General features: G+C 43.5%; 1 protein-coding gene across 1 annotated transcript in view; it reads right to left on the bottom strand.

The window, feature by feature from the left end:
* Nucleotides 1-11,574, bottom strand: part of MROH7 (maestro heat like repeat family member 7) — a gene marked incomplete at both ends in the record, with an annotated part of 44,201 nt that extends 32,627 nt beyond the window's left edge. Inside the window, 3 exon segments of the mRNA XM_081225342.1 lie at nucleotides 330-403; nucleotides 10,346-10,812; nucleotides 10,814-11,574. Coding sequence (XP_081081468.1) covers nucleotides 330-403; nucleotides 10,346-10,812; nucleotides 10,814-11,574 — 1,302 coding nt within the window.
* Nucleotides 11,575-16,782: the final 5,208 nt, after the last annotated feature.

Genomic DNA, 16,782 nt, shown 5'->3' on the forward strand with positions numbered 1-16,782 from the left:
TCCACTTTTAGAAACCCTCTCACAATTCATTCCATGGTTTAAAAAACTGTTATTGAGCACCTAGGATATGCCAGGCACTGCTGTAGATGCTAGGAATACAGCTGGGAATAAGACAAACAGAAATCCCTGATTTATGGAGGATGCATCCCAGTGCGAGAGAATAACAAGAAACAAGATAAACTTATAAAGCCTATTGTGCTTCAGATGATGATGAGTACCAAGGAGGAGAGAATAGCCAGGAAGAGAAACAAGGAATGCTGGGGGTGGGGTGGGCACGGGGGGGAGAGGGCATTCCAGAAAAGTCAGGTGAGTGTTAGCAGGAAGCACACCAGAGCTATTTTGTTGCCATCCTCTCTCTGCCCTGGCACCTTCACCAGACATGAGGCTACTTCATCGAAGCCTCCTGCAGGTCATAGTTCCATTGAGCAGAGAAGAGGGAGGGTAAGGATATGGTGTAGCAGAGTCCCTTCCCACCTCCCCCACTGGGCCCCTCCAATCCTTACTCCGCCAGCAGCCAGACTGAGCTCCCATCCCTAAAACACTTCAGGGGCCCCATTTCACCGAGCATAAAGCAAGCATCCTTGTTAGTGCCTTCAAGCCCCTGCCAGGTCAGTCTCCCCTGCCCACCTCCCCAGCCTCACCTCCCCCTGCTCTCCCCTCGCTCACCATGCGCCCACCACACTGGCCTCCTTCCAGGCCCAGCAAGATTCTCCCTCAGGGCCTTTGCACAGGTAGTTTCCTCTACCTGGGCCGCTCCACTGTCACACCCCCTTGCCCAGGTAGAGAGCCCCATCCTTCAGGTCTTTGCTTGCCTGCCACTCCTCAAAGAGGCCTCCCCTGACCTTCAGGCTAATGAAAGGCCCACTGTGATCCTCTTGTGCATCATCCTATTCTCTTCTTTCAGTTGTTATCACAATTTATAGTTAAACTCTTATTTGTTATAGTAGATACATGCTATTTTGTCAGCCCCAAAGTTCCTCATCTTTCTTCTGGTGAAAAAGCCTCTGTCTTCCATGTAGGCTACTCATTCCATATAGCTAGGTGAAGCTGCAAATCACACCCATCATCCCTCTTCAAATAAGGGTGGGCTTTACACCTGAAACTAATATAATATTGTCAATAAACAAACAAATGAATAAAGGTGGACCTGGAACCCACGCTTGGCCAGTAAGAGATTCCCGTGCCCCCAGACACAGTGATTGGTCCAGCTATGGGCTCTATTGGCTGAGCAGGGCCAATGGTGCCCTTGACTTAAGGGGGCTGAGGGGAAGCCCAAGGAGAGAGACCCTGGAACTTCAGGGGCAACTTGGCCACCAGAGGCTACCAGAGGATGGAGTCAATAGTGAGAAGCAGAGACACCTCAATAGTAGTGAATACAGCTAGCACCAAATCTTGGCTTCTAAGTACTAAAGGAACAAGTCTCCTTGGAGAAATGGCTGATTCTAGGACTTGGGCAGAGAGAGTGCAGGATGAGCATGAGACATCTTGTACCAGAAAACAAGGAAGAGAGCCCAAGGAATTATGGATACACGTCAAAGAGATACAAAGCTTGCTCAAAAGGGATTCCTTGGTTAAACTCGGTAAAGTTTGAGTATCACAATAAATTATGGTAGCAACAGATTATGGTCCATCGAGTAAACTAGGAAAACATAAGTCCATACTAATATACATCAGTAAATAACTAAATTGAAAGTTTGATGGGGAATGGTATACTTACATAGTTTCAAAGTACCTCCTTAATATTTTTACATAATATTGAATACATAATATTTACTAAAAAGGGGTAAATAATGACTTTACAGTGGAAAACCTTGGCAGCAACCATTGTACTCAAGTGATCAAAGTGAACATCGCCAGTAATGGAGCAAATCAAAATCATACACCACCAGATAGGATGCAGTGAGGAAAACCAAGCATCACGTCTGTGCTATTCCTGCCAAAGATGTATGACATGAATCTGGTCATGAGGAAACGTCAGATAAACCCAAAATGAGGCACATCTTATAAAATAGCTGGCCTGTAATCTTTCACTGTATCAGGGACATGACAGTCAAGGAAAGTCTGAGGGCTGGGGGAAACAAAACAGATGAGACAAAAAAGAGCAATGAATGATTCTGACCTGGATCCTTTTTTAATAAAGAACATTACTGGGACAATTGGTGACATTTGAATGGGGCGTGATGATAAGATGGTAGCAGTGTATCAGTATTAATTTCCTGATTCTAATGGTTAACTTTTATCCTTTATTGTAAGAAACACATATTAAAATTCAAGATGAGTAGGATATCATGTGGCAATTTATTATCAAATTATTCAGAAAAAAATTTTATACTGTACTTTCAACTTTTCTGCAAGTTTTTATTGTTTTAAATTTTTTAAAAGAATGAGGGATAAATAGAGGCATTTTCAGACAAAAATGGAAAGAGTCGGCCATCAGCAGAATTCACTAAATCAAATTCTAAAGGATGCACTTTAGGCAAAAGGAAATTAATTCCAGATGGAAGGTCTGAGATGCAACAAGCAAATAAGAAAAAGAGGTTAATATTTTGGTAAATATAAGAACATTAACTACATAAAATAATAATAATGTTTACAGGGTTAAGAAAAAGACAGAATTAATATACATTACCAGGAGAGCATATAAATTGGTGGTGAGGGGGAGATTAAGTGGGGTTAACATGTTTCTAAGTCTTAAACTGTCTGGGAGGAAGATAAATGCATTGATTAGTTGGACTTTGTGATAAATTAAATACGCACATTGTAACTTCTAGAGAATCACTAAAAGACTTAAAACACTGGTGGCGCAGTGGTTGAGAGTCTGCCTGCCGATGCAGGGGACACGGGTTCGTGCCCTGGTCCGGGAAGATCCCACATGCTGCGGAGCGGCTGGGCCCATGAGCCATGGCCGCTGAGCCTGCACGTCTGGAGCCTGTGCTCCGCAATGGGAGAGGCCACAACAGTGAGAGGCCCGCGTGCCGCAAAAAAAAAAAAAAAAAAAAAACACCCTGAAAAGACTTAAAACAGTATGTAACTTCCATACAAGTAACAGAGAAAAGGGGGAGGAAAAAATAACCCCAAAATCAAAAAAGGAGTAAAAAAGAAATATAGAGCAAGCAGAACAAAGAATACAAACATAAGATGATAGATATCAAGCTACCCATAATTGTAAATCAACTACACTTCAATTTAAAATTAAAAAAAATTTTTTAACTATCCATAATTACATTAAATATAAATGGACTATGGGTTGGAAAACACAGTTTATAAAGAAGACAATGCTACATAAATTGATTTATAAATTCAGTGAAATTCCAATGAAAGTCTAACAGATTTTTATTATATTTTATGGAAATTGACAAGCTGTTTCTAGAATCTTTATGGAAAAGTAAATCAAGTAGAATAGACAATCTTGAGAAAGGACAAAGTTGGAGGACTTACAGTAATAAATATCAAGAATTACTCTAAAACACAGTAACTACGGCAATGGTTAAGGAGAGACAAACAAAGGAACAGAAAGAGTCCAGAAATAAACCTACGCATATACAGTCACTTGACTTACCTCAAAGGTGACACTGCAATTCAGTGGAGAAAGCAGGTCTTTTCAATAAATGGTCTGGAGCAACTAGATATCCACATGGGGGGAAAATGAGTCTTAAGTCCCTCTCTCACACTGTTTTCCAAAATTAATACATGACGCATTATAAATTTAATGTGAACGAAAAAACAATAAAACTTCTGGGGGAAAATATGAGACTATTTTCACAACCTTTGGGTACACATATCTCAATTATATCAATATAAATAACTTCCACAAATCAATAAGAAAAAGACAACCTAAATTTTTTAAATGAGCAAAAGACTTGAACAGGCACTTCATAAAAAAAGATATACAGAGACTTCCCTGGTGGTCCAGGGGTTAAGAATCTGCCTTCCAATGCAACAGACGCAGGTTTGATCCCTGGTCAGGGAACAAAGATCCCACATGCTGCAGGGCAACTAAGCCTGCACACCATAACTACTGAGGCTGCAGGCCACAGCTAGAGAGCTTGTGCACCACAACTAGAGAGCCCATACGCCACAACTAGAGAGTCTACGCACTCAGGAGCCCACGTGCTACAGCTAGAGAGAAGCCCGCACGCTGCAACAAACAGCCTGTGTGCAGCAACTAAGACCCAACACAGCCAAAAATAAATAAATATATTCTAAAAAAGGATATACAAATTGACAATAATCATATTAAAAGGTGCTTAGGGCTTCCCTGGTGGCACAGTGGTTGAGTGTCCGTCTGCCGATGCAGGGGACACGGGTTCATGCCCCAGTCCGGGAAGATCCTGCATGCCGCGGAGCTGCTGGGCCCGTGAGCCATGGCCGCTGAGCCTGCGCATCCGGAGCCTGTGCTCCGCGACGGGATAGGCCACAGCAGTGAGAAGCCCGCATACCGCAAAAAAAAAAAAAAAAAAAAAAAAAGGTTCTTAATATCAGTAGTCATCAAAAAATGCAAATTAAAATCACACTGAAATATCATTAGACACCAAACAGAATGGCTAAAATTTTGAAAACTAACAATACCAAATGTTTGTGAGGATGTGGAGCAGTTGGAACTCTCACAGGTGAGACGGTAAATTAATTCAACCACTTCTGAAAAATTGGCAATATCTACTAAAACTAAACGTATGCTTATGCTATGACCCAGAAATTCCTCTTCTAGATAAATAAATGTATCTGTGTACCAAAAAACATGTACGAAAATGTTCAAAGTAACTTTATTCATAATATCCAAAAAGTAGAAAAAATCCTAATGTCCATCAGCAAAAAATGGATAAACAAATTGTGGTATGTTCATAAGATGGAATACTGCAAAACAATAAAAAGAATTGACTATGATACATGCAACAATGTGGATGAATCTAAATGGCATCATGGTGGGCTAAAGAAGCCAGAGTCAAAACAGTATATACTGTGGTATCCTATTGATAAGAAGTTCAAAAACAGACAAAACTAGTCTATGGTGATACAAATCAGAATTGTTCCCTCTATGGCTCTTGATAACAGGGCAACTTGTGAGGGGGGATGTTACTACTAGCATCTACTGGGCAGAGACCAGGGATGCATCTTACAATGCACAGAACAGCTCCCCACGCACCCACACTCACACAACAAAGATCTATCTAACACAAAATGTCAATAGTGTCAAGACTAAGAAACCCTGCCCCAGAAGAAGGGGTATTGATTGGAAAGGATCACAAGGGAAGGTTCTGGGATGCTGGAAAAGATCTGTGTCTTGATCTGGGTGGTAGTTACCAGTGTGTATAGGTATGTAAATATTCATCAAGCTGTACACTTAAGGTTAGTAGTGCACTTTACATATTTTACTGATATATGTTATATACCTTGAAAAAGTTTTTAAAAGACAAATACAGTTTTAAAATACATTGTTTTTTAAAATCCAAATGGACAAAATGCTCCTATTAAAAAACAAAAATTGACCTTAAATAGCCAAAACAATTTTGAAAAAGAACAAAGTTGGTAGACTCATATTTTCTGATTTCAAACTTACTACAAAGCTATAGAAATCAAAACAGTGTGGTACTGGCATAGGACAGACATAAAGACCAATGGAATAAAATAGACATAAGCCCTCATATATATGGTCAATTGATTTTTTTTTTTTTTTTTTTTCCGGTACGTGGGCCTCTCACTGTTTTGGCCTCTCCCGTTGCGGAGCACAGGCTCTGGACACACAGGCTCAGCAGCCATGGCTCACGGGCCCAGCAGCTCCGCAGCATGTGGGATCTTCCCGGACCAGGGCACAAACCCGTGTCCCCTGCATCGGCAGGCAGACTCTCAACCACTGCGCCACCAGGGAAGCTCGGGTCAACTGATTTTTGACAAAGGTCTCAAGACCATTCAGTGGAAAAAGGATGCTCTTTTCAACACATGATGCTAGAAAAACTGGATATCCACATGCAAAAGAATGAAGTTGGGGCTTCCCTGGTGGCACAGTGGTTGAGAGTCCACCTGCCAATGCAGGGGACACGGGTTTGTGACCCAGTCTGGGAAGATCCCACATGCCGCAGAGCAGCTGGGCCCGTGAGCCATGGCTACTGAGCCTGCACGTCCGGAGCCTGTGCTCCACAACGGGAGAGGCCACAACAGTGAGAGGCCCGTGTACCACAAAAAAAAAAAAAAAAAAAAAGAATGAAGTTGGACCCCTACCTCATACTACATACAAAAATTAACTTAAAGACTAAACTTAAAAGCTAAAACTATGAAACTCTTAGAAGAGAACATAGGGGGAAATCTTCATGACATTGGATATGGCAACAATTTCTTGAACATAACACCAAAATAACAGATAATAAACGAGTAGACAAATTGGTTCTCATCAAAATTAAACACTTTTATACATCAAAGGACAATGTCAAAAGAATGAAAAGACAACTCACAGAATGGGTGCCAATATTTACAAATTGTATATCTGATAAAGAATTAATATCCAGAATGTGTAAAGAACTCCTAAAACTCAACAACAAAAAACAACCAAATTTGAAAATGGGTAAAGGATTGAATAATTATTTCTCCATAAAAAGATATACAAATGGCAAATAAGCATGTTAAAATGCTCAACATCATTAGTCATTAGGGAAATGCAAATTAAAATCACAAAAATACTACTTCACACTCTTTAAGATGGCTATTATAAAAATGTTTTCTAAAAAATGGAAAATAACAAGTGTTGGCAAGGAGAGATTAGTAGTGCAGAAATTGGAACCCTTGTACTTTAGAAGCCTTGTACATTTCTGGAGGGAATGCAAAATTGTACAGCTGCTATGGGAAATAATTTGGCTGTTCCTCAAAAAGCTAAACATAGAATTACCATATGATCCAGCAATTCCACTCCTAGTTATATACCTAAAGGAATTGAAAGTAAGCATTCAAACAGATACTTGTGTGCTGATGTGTATAGCAGCATTATTCATAATAGCCAAAAAGTGGAAACAACCCAAATATTTGTCCATGGACAAATAAAATGTGGTACATACATTGGAATATTATCCAACCATAAAAAGGAATGAAGTATTGATACATGTTACAACATGGATGAACATTATGCTAAGTGAAATAAACCAGGTACAAAAGGACAAATGTATGATTCCATTTCATGACTTACCTAGAGTAGGCAAATTCATAGAGACAGAAAGTAGATTAGAGCTTATGAGGGACTGGGGAGAGAGGAATGGGGAGTTATTGCCTGTGGTGAGACCTTCTATTTGGGATGATGAAAAAGTTTTGGAAATAGATAGTGGTAATGGTTACACAATATTGTGAGTATGACTAATGCCACTGAATGTTTAAGGGCTTCCCTGGTGGTGCTGTGGTTAAGAATCTGCCTGCCAATGCAGGGGACACAGGTTCAAGCCCTGGTCCAGGAAGATCCCACATGCTGCGGAGCAACAAAGCCCATGTGCCACAACTACTGAGCCTGCGCTCTAGAGCCCGCGAGCCACAACTACTGAGCCTGCATGCCACAACTACTGAAGCCCACGCGCCTAGAGCCCATGCTCCACAACAACAGAAGCCACCACAATGAGAAGCCCACACACCGCAATGAAGAGTAGCCCCCGCTCGCCACAACTAGAGAAAAGCCCACACACAGCAAAAAAGACCCAGCACAGTAAAAAATAAAATAAATAAATTTATTTTAAAAAATGTTTAAAATGGCAAATGTATGTTATATGTATTTTACTACAATTTTTAAAAGATTAATAATATACCAAAAGCCATTGAATTGTTCACTTTAAATGGGTAAATTGTATAATATGTGAATTATATCACAATAATAACTGGACTCCACATGCAAAGGAATAAAGTTGGACCCCAATTTCACACCATATACAAAAGTTAACTCAAAATGGATCAAAGACCTAAATTTCAGAACTAAAATTATAAAACTCTTAGAAGAAAACATAGGCATAAATTTTCATGATCTTGGATTAGGTAATAATTTCTTAAATATGACACCAAAAGCACAAACAATGAGAGAAAAAATAAACTGGACATCATTGAAATTTAAAACTTTTGTGTTTCAAAGGACACCATGAAAAAAGCAAAAAGACAACCCATAGGTTAAAAAATATTGGCAAATTATATATCTGATAAGGTATATATCTTGTCTGGGGATAAGAGATATAACATATCTAGAATATATAAAGATCACTTACAACTCAACAATAAAAAGACACGCCCAATTTTTTAAGTGGGCAAAGGATTTGAATTGACATTTATCCAAATAAGATATAGAAGTGGCTGATAGCATATGAAAAGTCGTTCAATATTACTACCCTTCAGGGAAATGCAAATCAAAACCACAATGAGATACTTCATACCCACTAAGATGGTTATAATCAAAAAGACAGACAATAAGTGGGAGGTACAAACTATTGGGTGTAAGATAGGCTACAAGGATGTATTGTGCAACATAGGGAATATAGCCAATAGTTTGTAGTAACTGTAAATGGAGCGTAACATTTAAAATTGTATAAGAATAAAAGATAAAAATAATTTTAAGAAATTCAAAAGGATTCCTAGCTTTTTGTTAAAAAAAAAAAAGAGACAAACAATAACAAGTGTCATATACTGCTGGTGAGAATGTAAAATAGTTCAGCCACTTTGGAAAATGCTCTAAAATTGATTGTGGTGGTGATGGTTGCATAATTCTATGTATATTTTAAAACCATTAAATTGTACACTTTGAGTGACTTTTATGATATGTAAGTTTTATCTCAATAAAGCTGTTTAAACAAAAAGACCAACTTGTGTAAACAAAGTTCCTCTACATCATCAGCATCATCAGTACAAAATAAGAATTGTATTAGAAAATAAGGTATGATTCATGGTAGCAATAAGAACTGTAAAGTACCTAAGAATTAACCTATCCAAAAATGCACTAGTCTTTTATGGAGAAATTTTTAAATTCTAGTAAAGGATATATCTCATGTAAAGTAAAACTTGGGACTTCCCTGGTAGCGCAGTGGTTAAGAATCCACCTGCCAATGCAGGGGACATGGGTTCGAGCCCTGGTCCGGGAAGATCCCACATGCCACGGAGCAACTAAGCCCATGCGCCACAACTACTGAGCCTGTGCTCTAGAGCCCGTGCTCCGCAACAAGAGAAGCCACCGAAATGAGAAGCCTGCACACCGCAACGAAGAGTAGCCCCCACTCGCCACAACTAGAGAAAGCCCACGTGCAGCAATGGAGACTCAGTGCAGTCAAAAATTAATTAATTAATTAATTTTAAAAAGTTTGTTTAAAAAATAAAAAAATAAAGTAAAACTCCAATAGATGGATAGATTAATAACATTCCAATTAAAATGTCAGAAAGATTTTTTGAGGACCTAGACAAATGCATTTTAAAATGTATATGGAAGAATGAGGGTGTTCAAATAGCCTCCAGGGCATGGTGTGGATGCTGTTGTCCTCAGAATAGTTTTGAGAACTTTAAAGATATGAATGCATACTTGCAAAGCCATGGTAAATTTTTTTTTTTTTTTGCAGTATGCGGGCCTCTCACTGCTGTGGCCTCTCCCACAGGCTCCAGATGTGCAGGCTCAGCGGCCATGGCTCATGGGCCCAGCCACACCGCGGCATGTGGGATCTTCCCAGACCGGGGCACGAACCCCATCCCCTGGCATCGGCAGATGGACTCTCAACCACTGCGCCACCAGGGAAGCCCATGGTAAATATTTTTTAATTGCAATATGGTATTGGTGCATGAACAAACAAAAAATATTTGGAGATATAAATAATAGGGAGAAGATCTTCACAACATCAAAAACTGGTGGGGGATTCCTTTACAGAACTGTTGCACATCAGAAGTGAGCCACAGGTTCCAGATTGGACCCCAAGGCTTCACTTAGGTGGGGACCTCAAAAACTCAAGCCTGCCTGCTCCACTGTTCAAATTTTGACTTGAGAAGACAGACCTGAAATTTATCAATAAAGAAAGGAAGGTATAGTTAGTTAGTTGACTTGTAATTTGGACAGAATGGAAGTATGATTATATGGAGATATTATATTACAGTTAAGAAAATTGAAACTCAGAGAGATTAAGTAACTTGTCCCAAGTCACACAGCAAGCACTAGTTCTCTCATGTATAATTAATATATTGCATATTATTCATTGCATGCTGTTCCCTTCTCACGTATAGTTAATATATTGCATGTTATCCATTGCATGCTCTTCCCTTCCTTTCCCGTCTCCTCTCCCCTCCCTGCCCTACAAGTCTGAATAGAGTTCTTCCAGGTCAGTGTCCTCTCTGGGGCTGACGCTCTGGCCTTACTCACCCTGAGGGATGCTCTGGAAGGCTGTGGAGTCCTTGTTCATGGTGTCACTGGGGGGGAACCCCAGTGGGAACTGGCCCACCTTGACACTAGTCATCTTGCTCCAGCTCCCCAGATTCCCCTCCAGGGGCACGGTGTGGATGCTGTTGTCCTCACAACAGTCCTGCTGGCTGCTCTGTGTCAGGGTGGAGGTGTCACTGAAGATGAGGCTGGAGACCAGGCTCAGAGTCTCATTGGAGCCCAGGATTGGGGTCATGCACGACGGTGGAGCAGGGGTGGAGTCGGGTCCCTGGGTGCTGGAGTGAAGGCTGATAGCCTTGCTGGGACCAGGAGCCAGGGTCAAGCATGAGGCCTGAGTGATGGTCATGTTCAAATCAGACTTGGGATTGTCATCTGAAGCCACATTGATGGTTCCCTTGGAACTCGTGTTCCAGGCTGCACCAAAGGTTCTTTTTGAAACAGATCCAGATGTTATGTGAAACCAAATTGATGATCTCATTCATGGCTGGCATTAGGGACCCAGGAGAACTTGGAGCTGCATTCAGGTCCAGCTTAGAGATGTTTCCTGAGCCCACACTGAGCAGCTTATTGGAATCAGGATCCAGAGAAGAGTTTGGGGCTGTAATAAGGAGAGCTTTTGAGCCTGGCCTGGAGATGCTTTGGCCCAGAACAAGGGTTTCTTTTGAATAAGGCTTTTTAAATGGGTTTGATTCAGGCCTGGAAGGATTGGAGTTACTCTGACCCAAATCAAAAATCTTGCTTGGGAGGGGGCTGAAGGCCTCCTCAGAATTTGGCCCAGAGTGGTTCCCCAAACTCAGACCCTGGGCTTCCGTAGAGCCAGGGCTCAGAACTAGGTTTGAGGCTGGACTTAAGGCCCCCTGTGAGTCAGCTGTCGAGATGTGATTGGAATCCAAACCCAGGGCTTCACCAGAGTGGGCAGTGGTGACCTGGAGGGAGGCTGGAGCTGCGGCCCTGCTGTCATCAGGTCTGGGGGTGTTACCAGATGCCAGGCCAGGGGCCTCCTCTGAGACAGGACTCCGAGTTGGATTAAGGTCTGGAAGGATAACCAAGCCAGGACCCAGGGATGGATTCAAGACAGGAACAAGGTCCGTATCTAGGTTGGGCCCAGAGATGGTGCCAGAGCCTAAACCAGGGGTCTCAGTGGAGTTGAGAGTGGGTATCATCTTTGTGTCTTCACGGAGGACCAGACTAGCCCCTGGATTCGTGGCCATGCCTGGTCTGGAGGTCTCTCACTGCCACTGCCCGCTTCTGTCCAATAGCCTACTGTTGAGCTCCTGAGAGGGAGCAAGGCAAATTGAGCCTCACCTGTTGAAACCCTTCCATGGCTCCCCACCATCCTTAGCATGAAGTGCCTGGGGTGACTTACGGGGTCCTTCATGACCACGTCCAGCCCACCTGTCCAGTCCCGTCCTGCACGGCTCTCCCCTGGCTCTCTCAGTCCCAGCCCCATCCCCTGTGCTCCCTTCTTTGACCACACCCTGCTCCCTTGCAGCTCGCGGCCCTTAAATGCAGTTGCCTTGTCCTGCAACCTCCTCTTCCTATCCTTGCCGATCCCACTCTTCTGAGCAAATGATTCATGGCACTTTATTCCAATGACTTGTTTAGGGATCCAGCCCCTGCTAGAGATGAGCTCCCCACTGGAGGGAACTACGCACACCTTAGTGCCAGGGGCATCCCCAGCACCTAACACAATGCCAGGTCCGCAGTAAGAAGTCCACATATACTAGGCAAATGAGGATCCCCCTTAAGGCAGAAAAAGGGAAGGGGGAGCCTCCTTAATTACCCTACTTCCAGCCAACCCCTAAGTTTCTAGAACTATTCTGTGAATGACTGTGGTTCTATATTCCCAAAGCAGCCTTGACAGAGCTACCCACTGCCCTTAGCAGTTTGCTCTGGGTACGGCAGGCTCCATGGAGGAGAACCTGGGGCAATCATCCAAAACAGAGCCTGTCTCAGCCCAGCAATCTGCTGGGTGAACTCCGCAATCCTCCCACTCTATCCTACCCCCATACCTGGGCCACCCTTCCTACGGGAATTGTAGGGACAGCTCACCTGCGTGCATGGTGTTCTTAAGCAGGAGTTGGTCTCTGGGAGGAGATGCAAAAGGAGAGCAAGTGAGGCAAGAGTGGCTTTTTCAACACTTACTGAGCAAAGTCTAAAGGCCAGGCATGCACATCTGCTAACAAAATCTCCCTGCACACACACAGAGTCCCAGAAGTTAGATATGATTACTGCATTATATACTTAAGGAAGTGGAGGTCAAGGGGAGGAAGATGACCCACCCCACTGGCCCTCAGGGCAGCCAAGATCACCTCTTTATGCCACCTGACTTCCTACCCTCAATGGCTTCCCATTGTCTTCAGGACAGCATCCTCAATCCTCAGCAGGACCTAAAAGGCCCTTCTGTGTCTGGCCTCAACTCCCTTTTCTCCCTTCTTGCCCCTCCATACTCCCTCTATACCCCACCTCTTCATTCCAACATCCCTCAACTCCTTTGAGTTTCTCCAAAGAGCCAAGCTCCCAGGTTAATTCTGGCCCTCCATAGATTGGGCACCCCCTTCTCCAGCCGCATTCCCTGACTAACACCCACAGCTTCACCCCTTCAGGTTTCAGCTTATATGTTATGAGGCTTCCAGGTCCCCCAGACAGGTGAGGTCCACTTATAAGTTCCCAGGGCATCTTATCCACTTCCCCTTTCTTGGCACACAATATCTGGTTTCTCCACTAGACAAGAAGATCCATAAGAATCTAGCACAGCACCTGGCACACAGTAAATTTTCAATACATGAGCTTGTTATTTCATCTTTTTATCTCTTCATTCATTCCTCCATTCTGTCACTAGTTCATTTCAACACGTATTCATTTATTATTCATTTATGCACTAACTCATTCACTAAGTCATTTACTCAACCCATAAATTTTGCTGTGCATGTTTATGGCTTGGCTTTGGAAAAACATAGATTTGGAGTCATGTTGTCCTGGGTTCAAATCTCAGCTCATCCTCTTAGTAGTGTTAGTAAACCTGGGGAAGAGACACTCCTGCTCTAGCTCTCATCCTCCTCATCTCTAATATGGGGAACATAAAGCCTGCCAGCCAAGAGTAGTTCAAGTCTCAGTGTCTGGCATGCAGCCCATGTGGTCCACTGAAGGTCTTCTGTAAATGTTAGTACTTGCTCTGTTACCCTCTGCGAGGCACTGTGGGCAGAGAGCAGTAAGGTGCTCAGAACCCAGGGGGACCTGCCTTCACCCCCAAGCAAGCAGTTCATGCAGAGTTTTGCAATCTGCCTCAGAGGAAGGAAGCTTTCACCTACCATTAGCACCAGAGGTGATTTTAACCTGAAGCTAATGAACTTTAAAATATCAAGGCTCCTTGCTCATATAGTTCTTTTCCAAAGGGACTGTCCTTAATTTTGTGTTCACATTTTGTCTTCTTCTACTTAAAGAGGAGCCTCCAAATTATAAAAAGCCTCAGGCTCCAAAAAACCCTGGATCACCCCACCTGAATTCTCCTCTCGTGAAACACACACACACACACACACACACACACACACACACACACACAGGCTATAGTTAACAAAGGGAGGCATTTTCAACCTGGAAAAAAATATGAGTCAGGTACAGCCTATGAGGCAGTCAGCAGGATTTTGTAAGGCCTCACCAGTTTAGCCTGTGAAAGAGAATAATTTCTACCCCTCTGATACAGCAGATGCACAATACTGGTCACTGGGCGGGAAGGCACATGTCCCAGCTCTGGCTGACCCTCCTTCATCCATGAGAAAAGAGCGATCTCCCCCACTTTCTCCTGTTCCCTCAGTCTTCCTCCTCCATGCTGCAGCAGACAGGCAAGGCTTCAGAGCTGCCTGACGGTGGGGGGCAGCCCACATCTTACCCTCCTCCAAAGGGAAGTTGTACACTGGGAAGAGTTATGGTTGCTGAGGGGCTTGGGTGGGACCCAAGAGAGCTAAAGGAGGTCACTGCACAGCTGCCTATTGGCCTTTGCCCCCAAGCTCTGGGGCCCCAAATAAGGAGAGTAGAGGGAGGCCATAAAACACCTAGTCCAGTCAGAGACCGAGAGAACCATGGACCGATTCCCATCCTCTCTCCTCCACTTCTGTGAACCTTTCCAGGCCCTTACCAGGGGTTTCTGGAGCTCTCCGGAGGAGGAACTATCAGTGGGTCTTCCAGTTCCTCTTTGAGAACTTGTTTATCAGTCGTATAGGCCTGGAATGTGTTAGGCACCCATGTGAGTATGTGTGCACACACACCTGGCACTGAGGTACCTCAGACCTAGAGAATCCGAAACAGAACATGCCAGCTTTCCTCCAAATCAGACCCTCTTATTCTCCTACGTTGCAAGAAACTGGCACCATTACCCAAGACAGAAAAAATATTATCCTTGACTACTCTCTTCTTCACTTGCTGAATCCAAATTTGGCCAAGTTCTGCTAATTCTGGCTCCAGAAAAGCTCCCAAATATCTCCCCATATCTCTATCACCACTGCTAAACCCAAGTACAGCTCCCATTGCTTTGGGGCTCTGTCTTCGAATTGCCCTCTCAACAAGGGTCTCTGTGTGTAAAGACAGCTCCCAATAAACCATTTTCCAAATTGAGCCACAAAGATCTTCCTTTAAAATTACATTCAATAGGGCTTCCCTGGTGGTGCTGTGGTTGAGAGTCTGCCTGCCGATGCAGGAGACACAGGTTCATGCCCCTGTCTGGGAAGATCCCACATGCCGTGGAGCGGCTGGGCCCGTGAGCCATGACCGCTGAGCCTGCGCGTCCGGAGCCTGTGCTCCGAAATGGGAGAGGCCACAACAGTGAGAGGCCCGCGTACCGCAAAAAAAAAAATTACATTCAGTAGTGTGGTACTGGCAAAAGGATAGACATATAGACCAATGGAATAGAACTGAGAGTCCAGAAATAAATCCATGCATCTATGGTCAATTGATTTTTGACAAGAATGCCAACTCCTTTCAGTGGGGAAAGAATAGTCTCTTCAACAAATGGTGGTGGGACAACTGGAAATCAATATCTAAAAGAATAAATTGAACCCTTTTCACACTAGAGACAAAAGTTAACTCAAAATGGATTAAAGACCTAAATATAGGGCTTCCCTGGTGGCTCAGTGGTTGAGAGTCTGCCTGCCAATGCAGGGGACACGGGTTCCTGCCCCGGTCTGGGAAGATCCCACACGCCATGGAGCAGCTGGGCCCGTGAGCCATGGCCGCTGAGCCTGCGCGTCCAGAGCCTGTGCTTCACAAAGGGAGAGGCCACAACAGTGAGAGGCCCGCATACCGCAAAAAAAAAAAAAAAAAAAAAAAAGATCTAAATATAAGAGACATAAATACATAGGCAAAAACATAGGCATAAATCTTTATGACCTTGAATTTGACAATGATTTCTTAGATATGACACCAGTAGCATAAGCAACAGAAGAAAAAATAGGTAAACTGAACATCAGCAAAATTAAAAACTTGTGCATCAAAAGATACTGTTAGGAAGTGAAAACACAACCTACAGGTTGTGAGAAAATATTTGTAAATCATGTATCTGTTAAGAGTCAAATATCTAGAACACATAAAGAACCCTTACAACTTAACAACAAAAAGACAAACAACCCAATTTAAAAATGGGCAAACAGGCCTTCACTGGTGGTGCAGCGGTTAAGAATCCGCCTGCCAATGCAGGGGACACGGGTGCGAGCCCTGGTGCAGGAAGATCCCACATGCCACGGAGCAACTAAGCCCGCGAGCCACAACTACTGAGCCCACGTGCCACAACTACTGAAACCCGCACACCTAGAGCTCGTGCTCCGCAACAAAAGAAGCCACTGCAATGAGAAGCCCACGCACCGCAACGAAGAGTAGCCCCCGCTCGCTGCAACTAGAAAAAGCCCGCGCGCAACAACGAAGACCCAGTGCAGCCAAAAATAAATAAAATAAAATAAAATAATTTTTTAAAAAAATGAAATGACCTAGCTCAAACGAAGACTGACTTCCTTGCCTGGCATTCAAGCCTCCCCATAAAAGCCCCTCACCCTGCGACCTTATATCTCCATTTATTTCCGGTGACAGACTGGTTCCAAGGAACAGGGCAGGTTTGGGGCACAACAGACCTGAGATGGAATCTCGTGGGTAGTGCTGTGTGTGCAAAGAGCTTGTAATCAGACAACCTGTACCGAGGAAACCGAGACCCACAGAGGGAAAAGATTAGCCGAAGGTCATGAGCTAGGACGCTGCATGTGTCCTTTGTCTCTCTCTGGCTCCACCCTGCTTCCGCAGGCACAGATAACAGTGTGGAGGTGGGGCAGGCCAGGAGACCCAGAATGTGAAACCTGGATTCTGTGATAAGGAAATGAAGGCAATGCTATTATCTTCCTAAAGACGAGCTGCTTAATGATGAGCAATAACTAAGCTAA

The sequence above is a fragment of the Mesoplodon bidens genome (genome assembly GCF_964165515.1).
Source record: "Mesoplodon bidens genome assembly, chromosome: 2".
Taxonomy (NCBI): Eukaryota; Metazoa; Chordata; class Mammalia; order Artiodactyla; family Ziphiidae; genus Mesoplodon; species Mesoplodon bidens.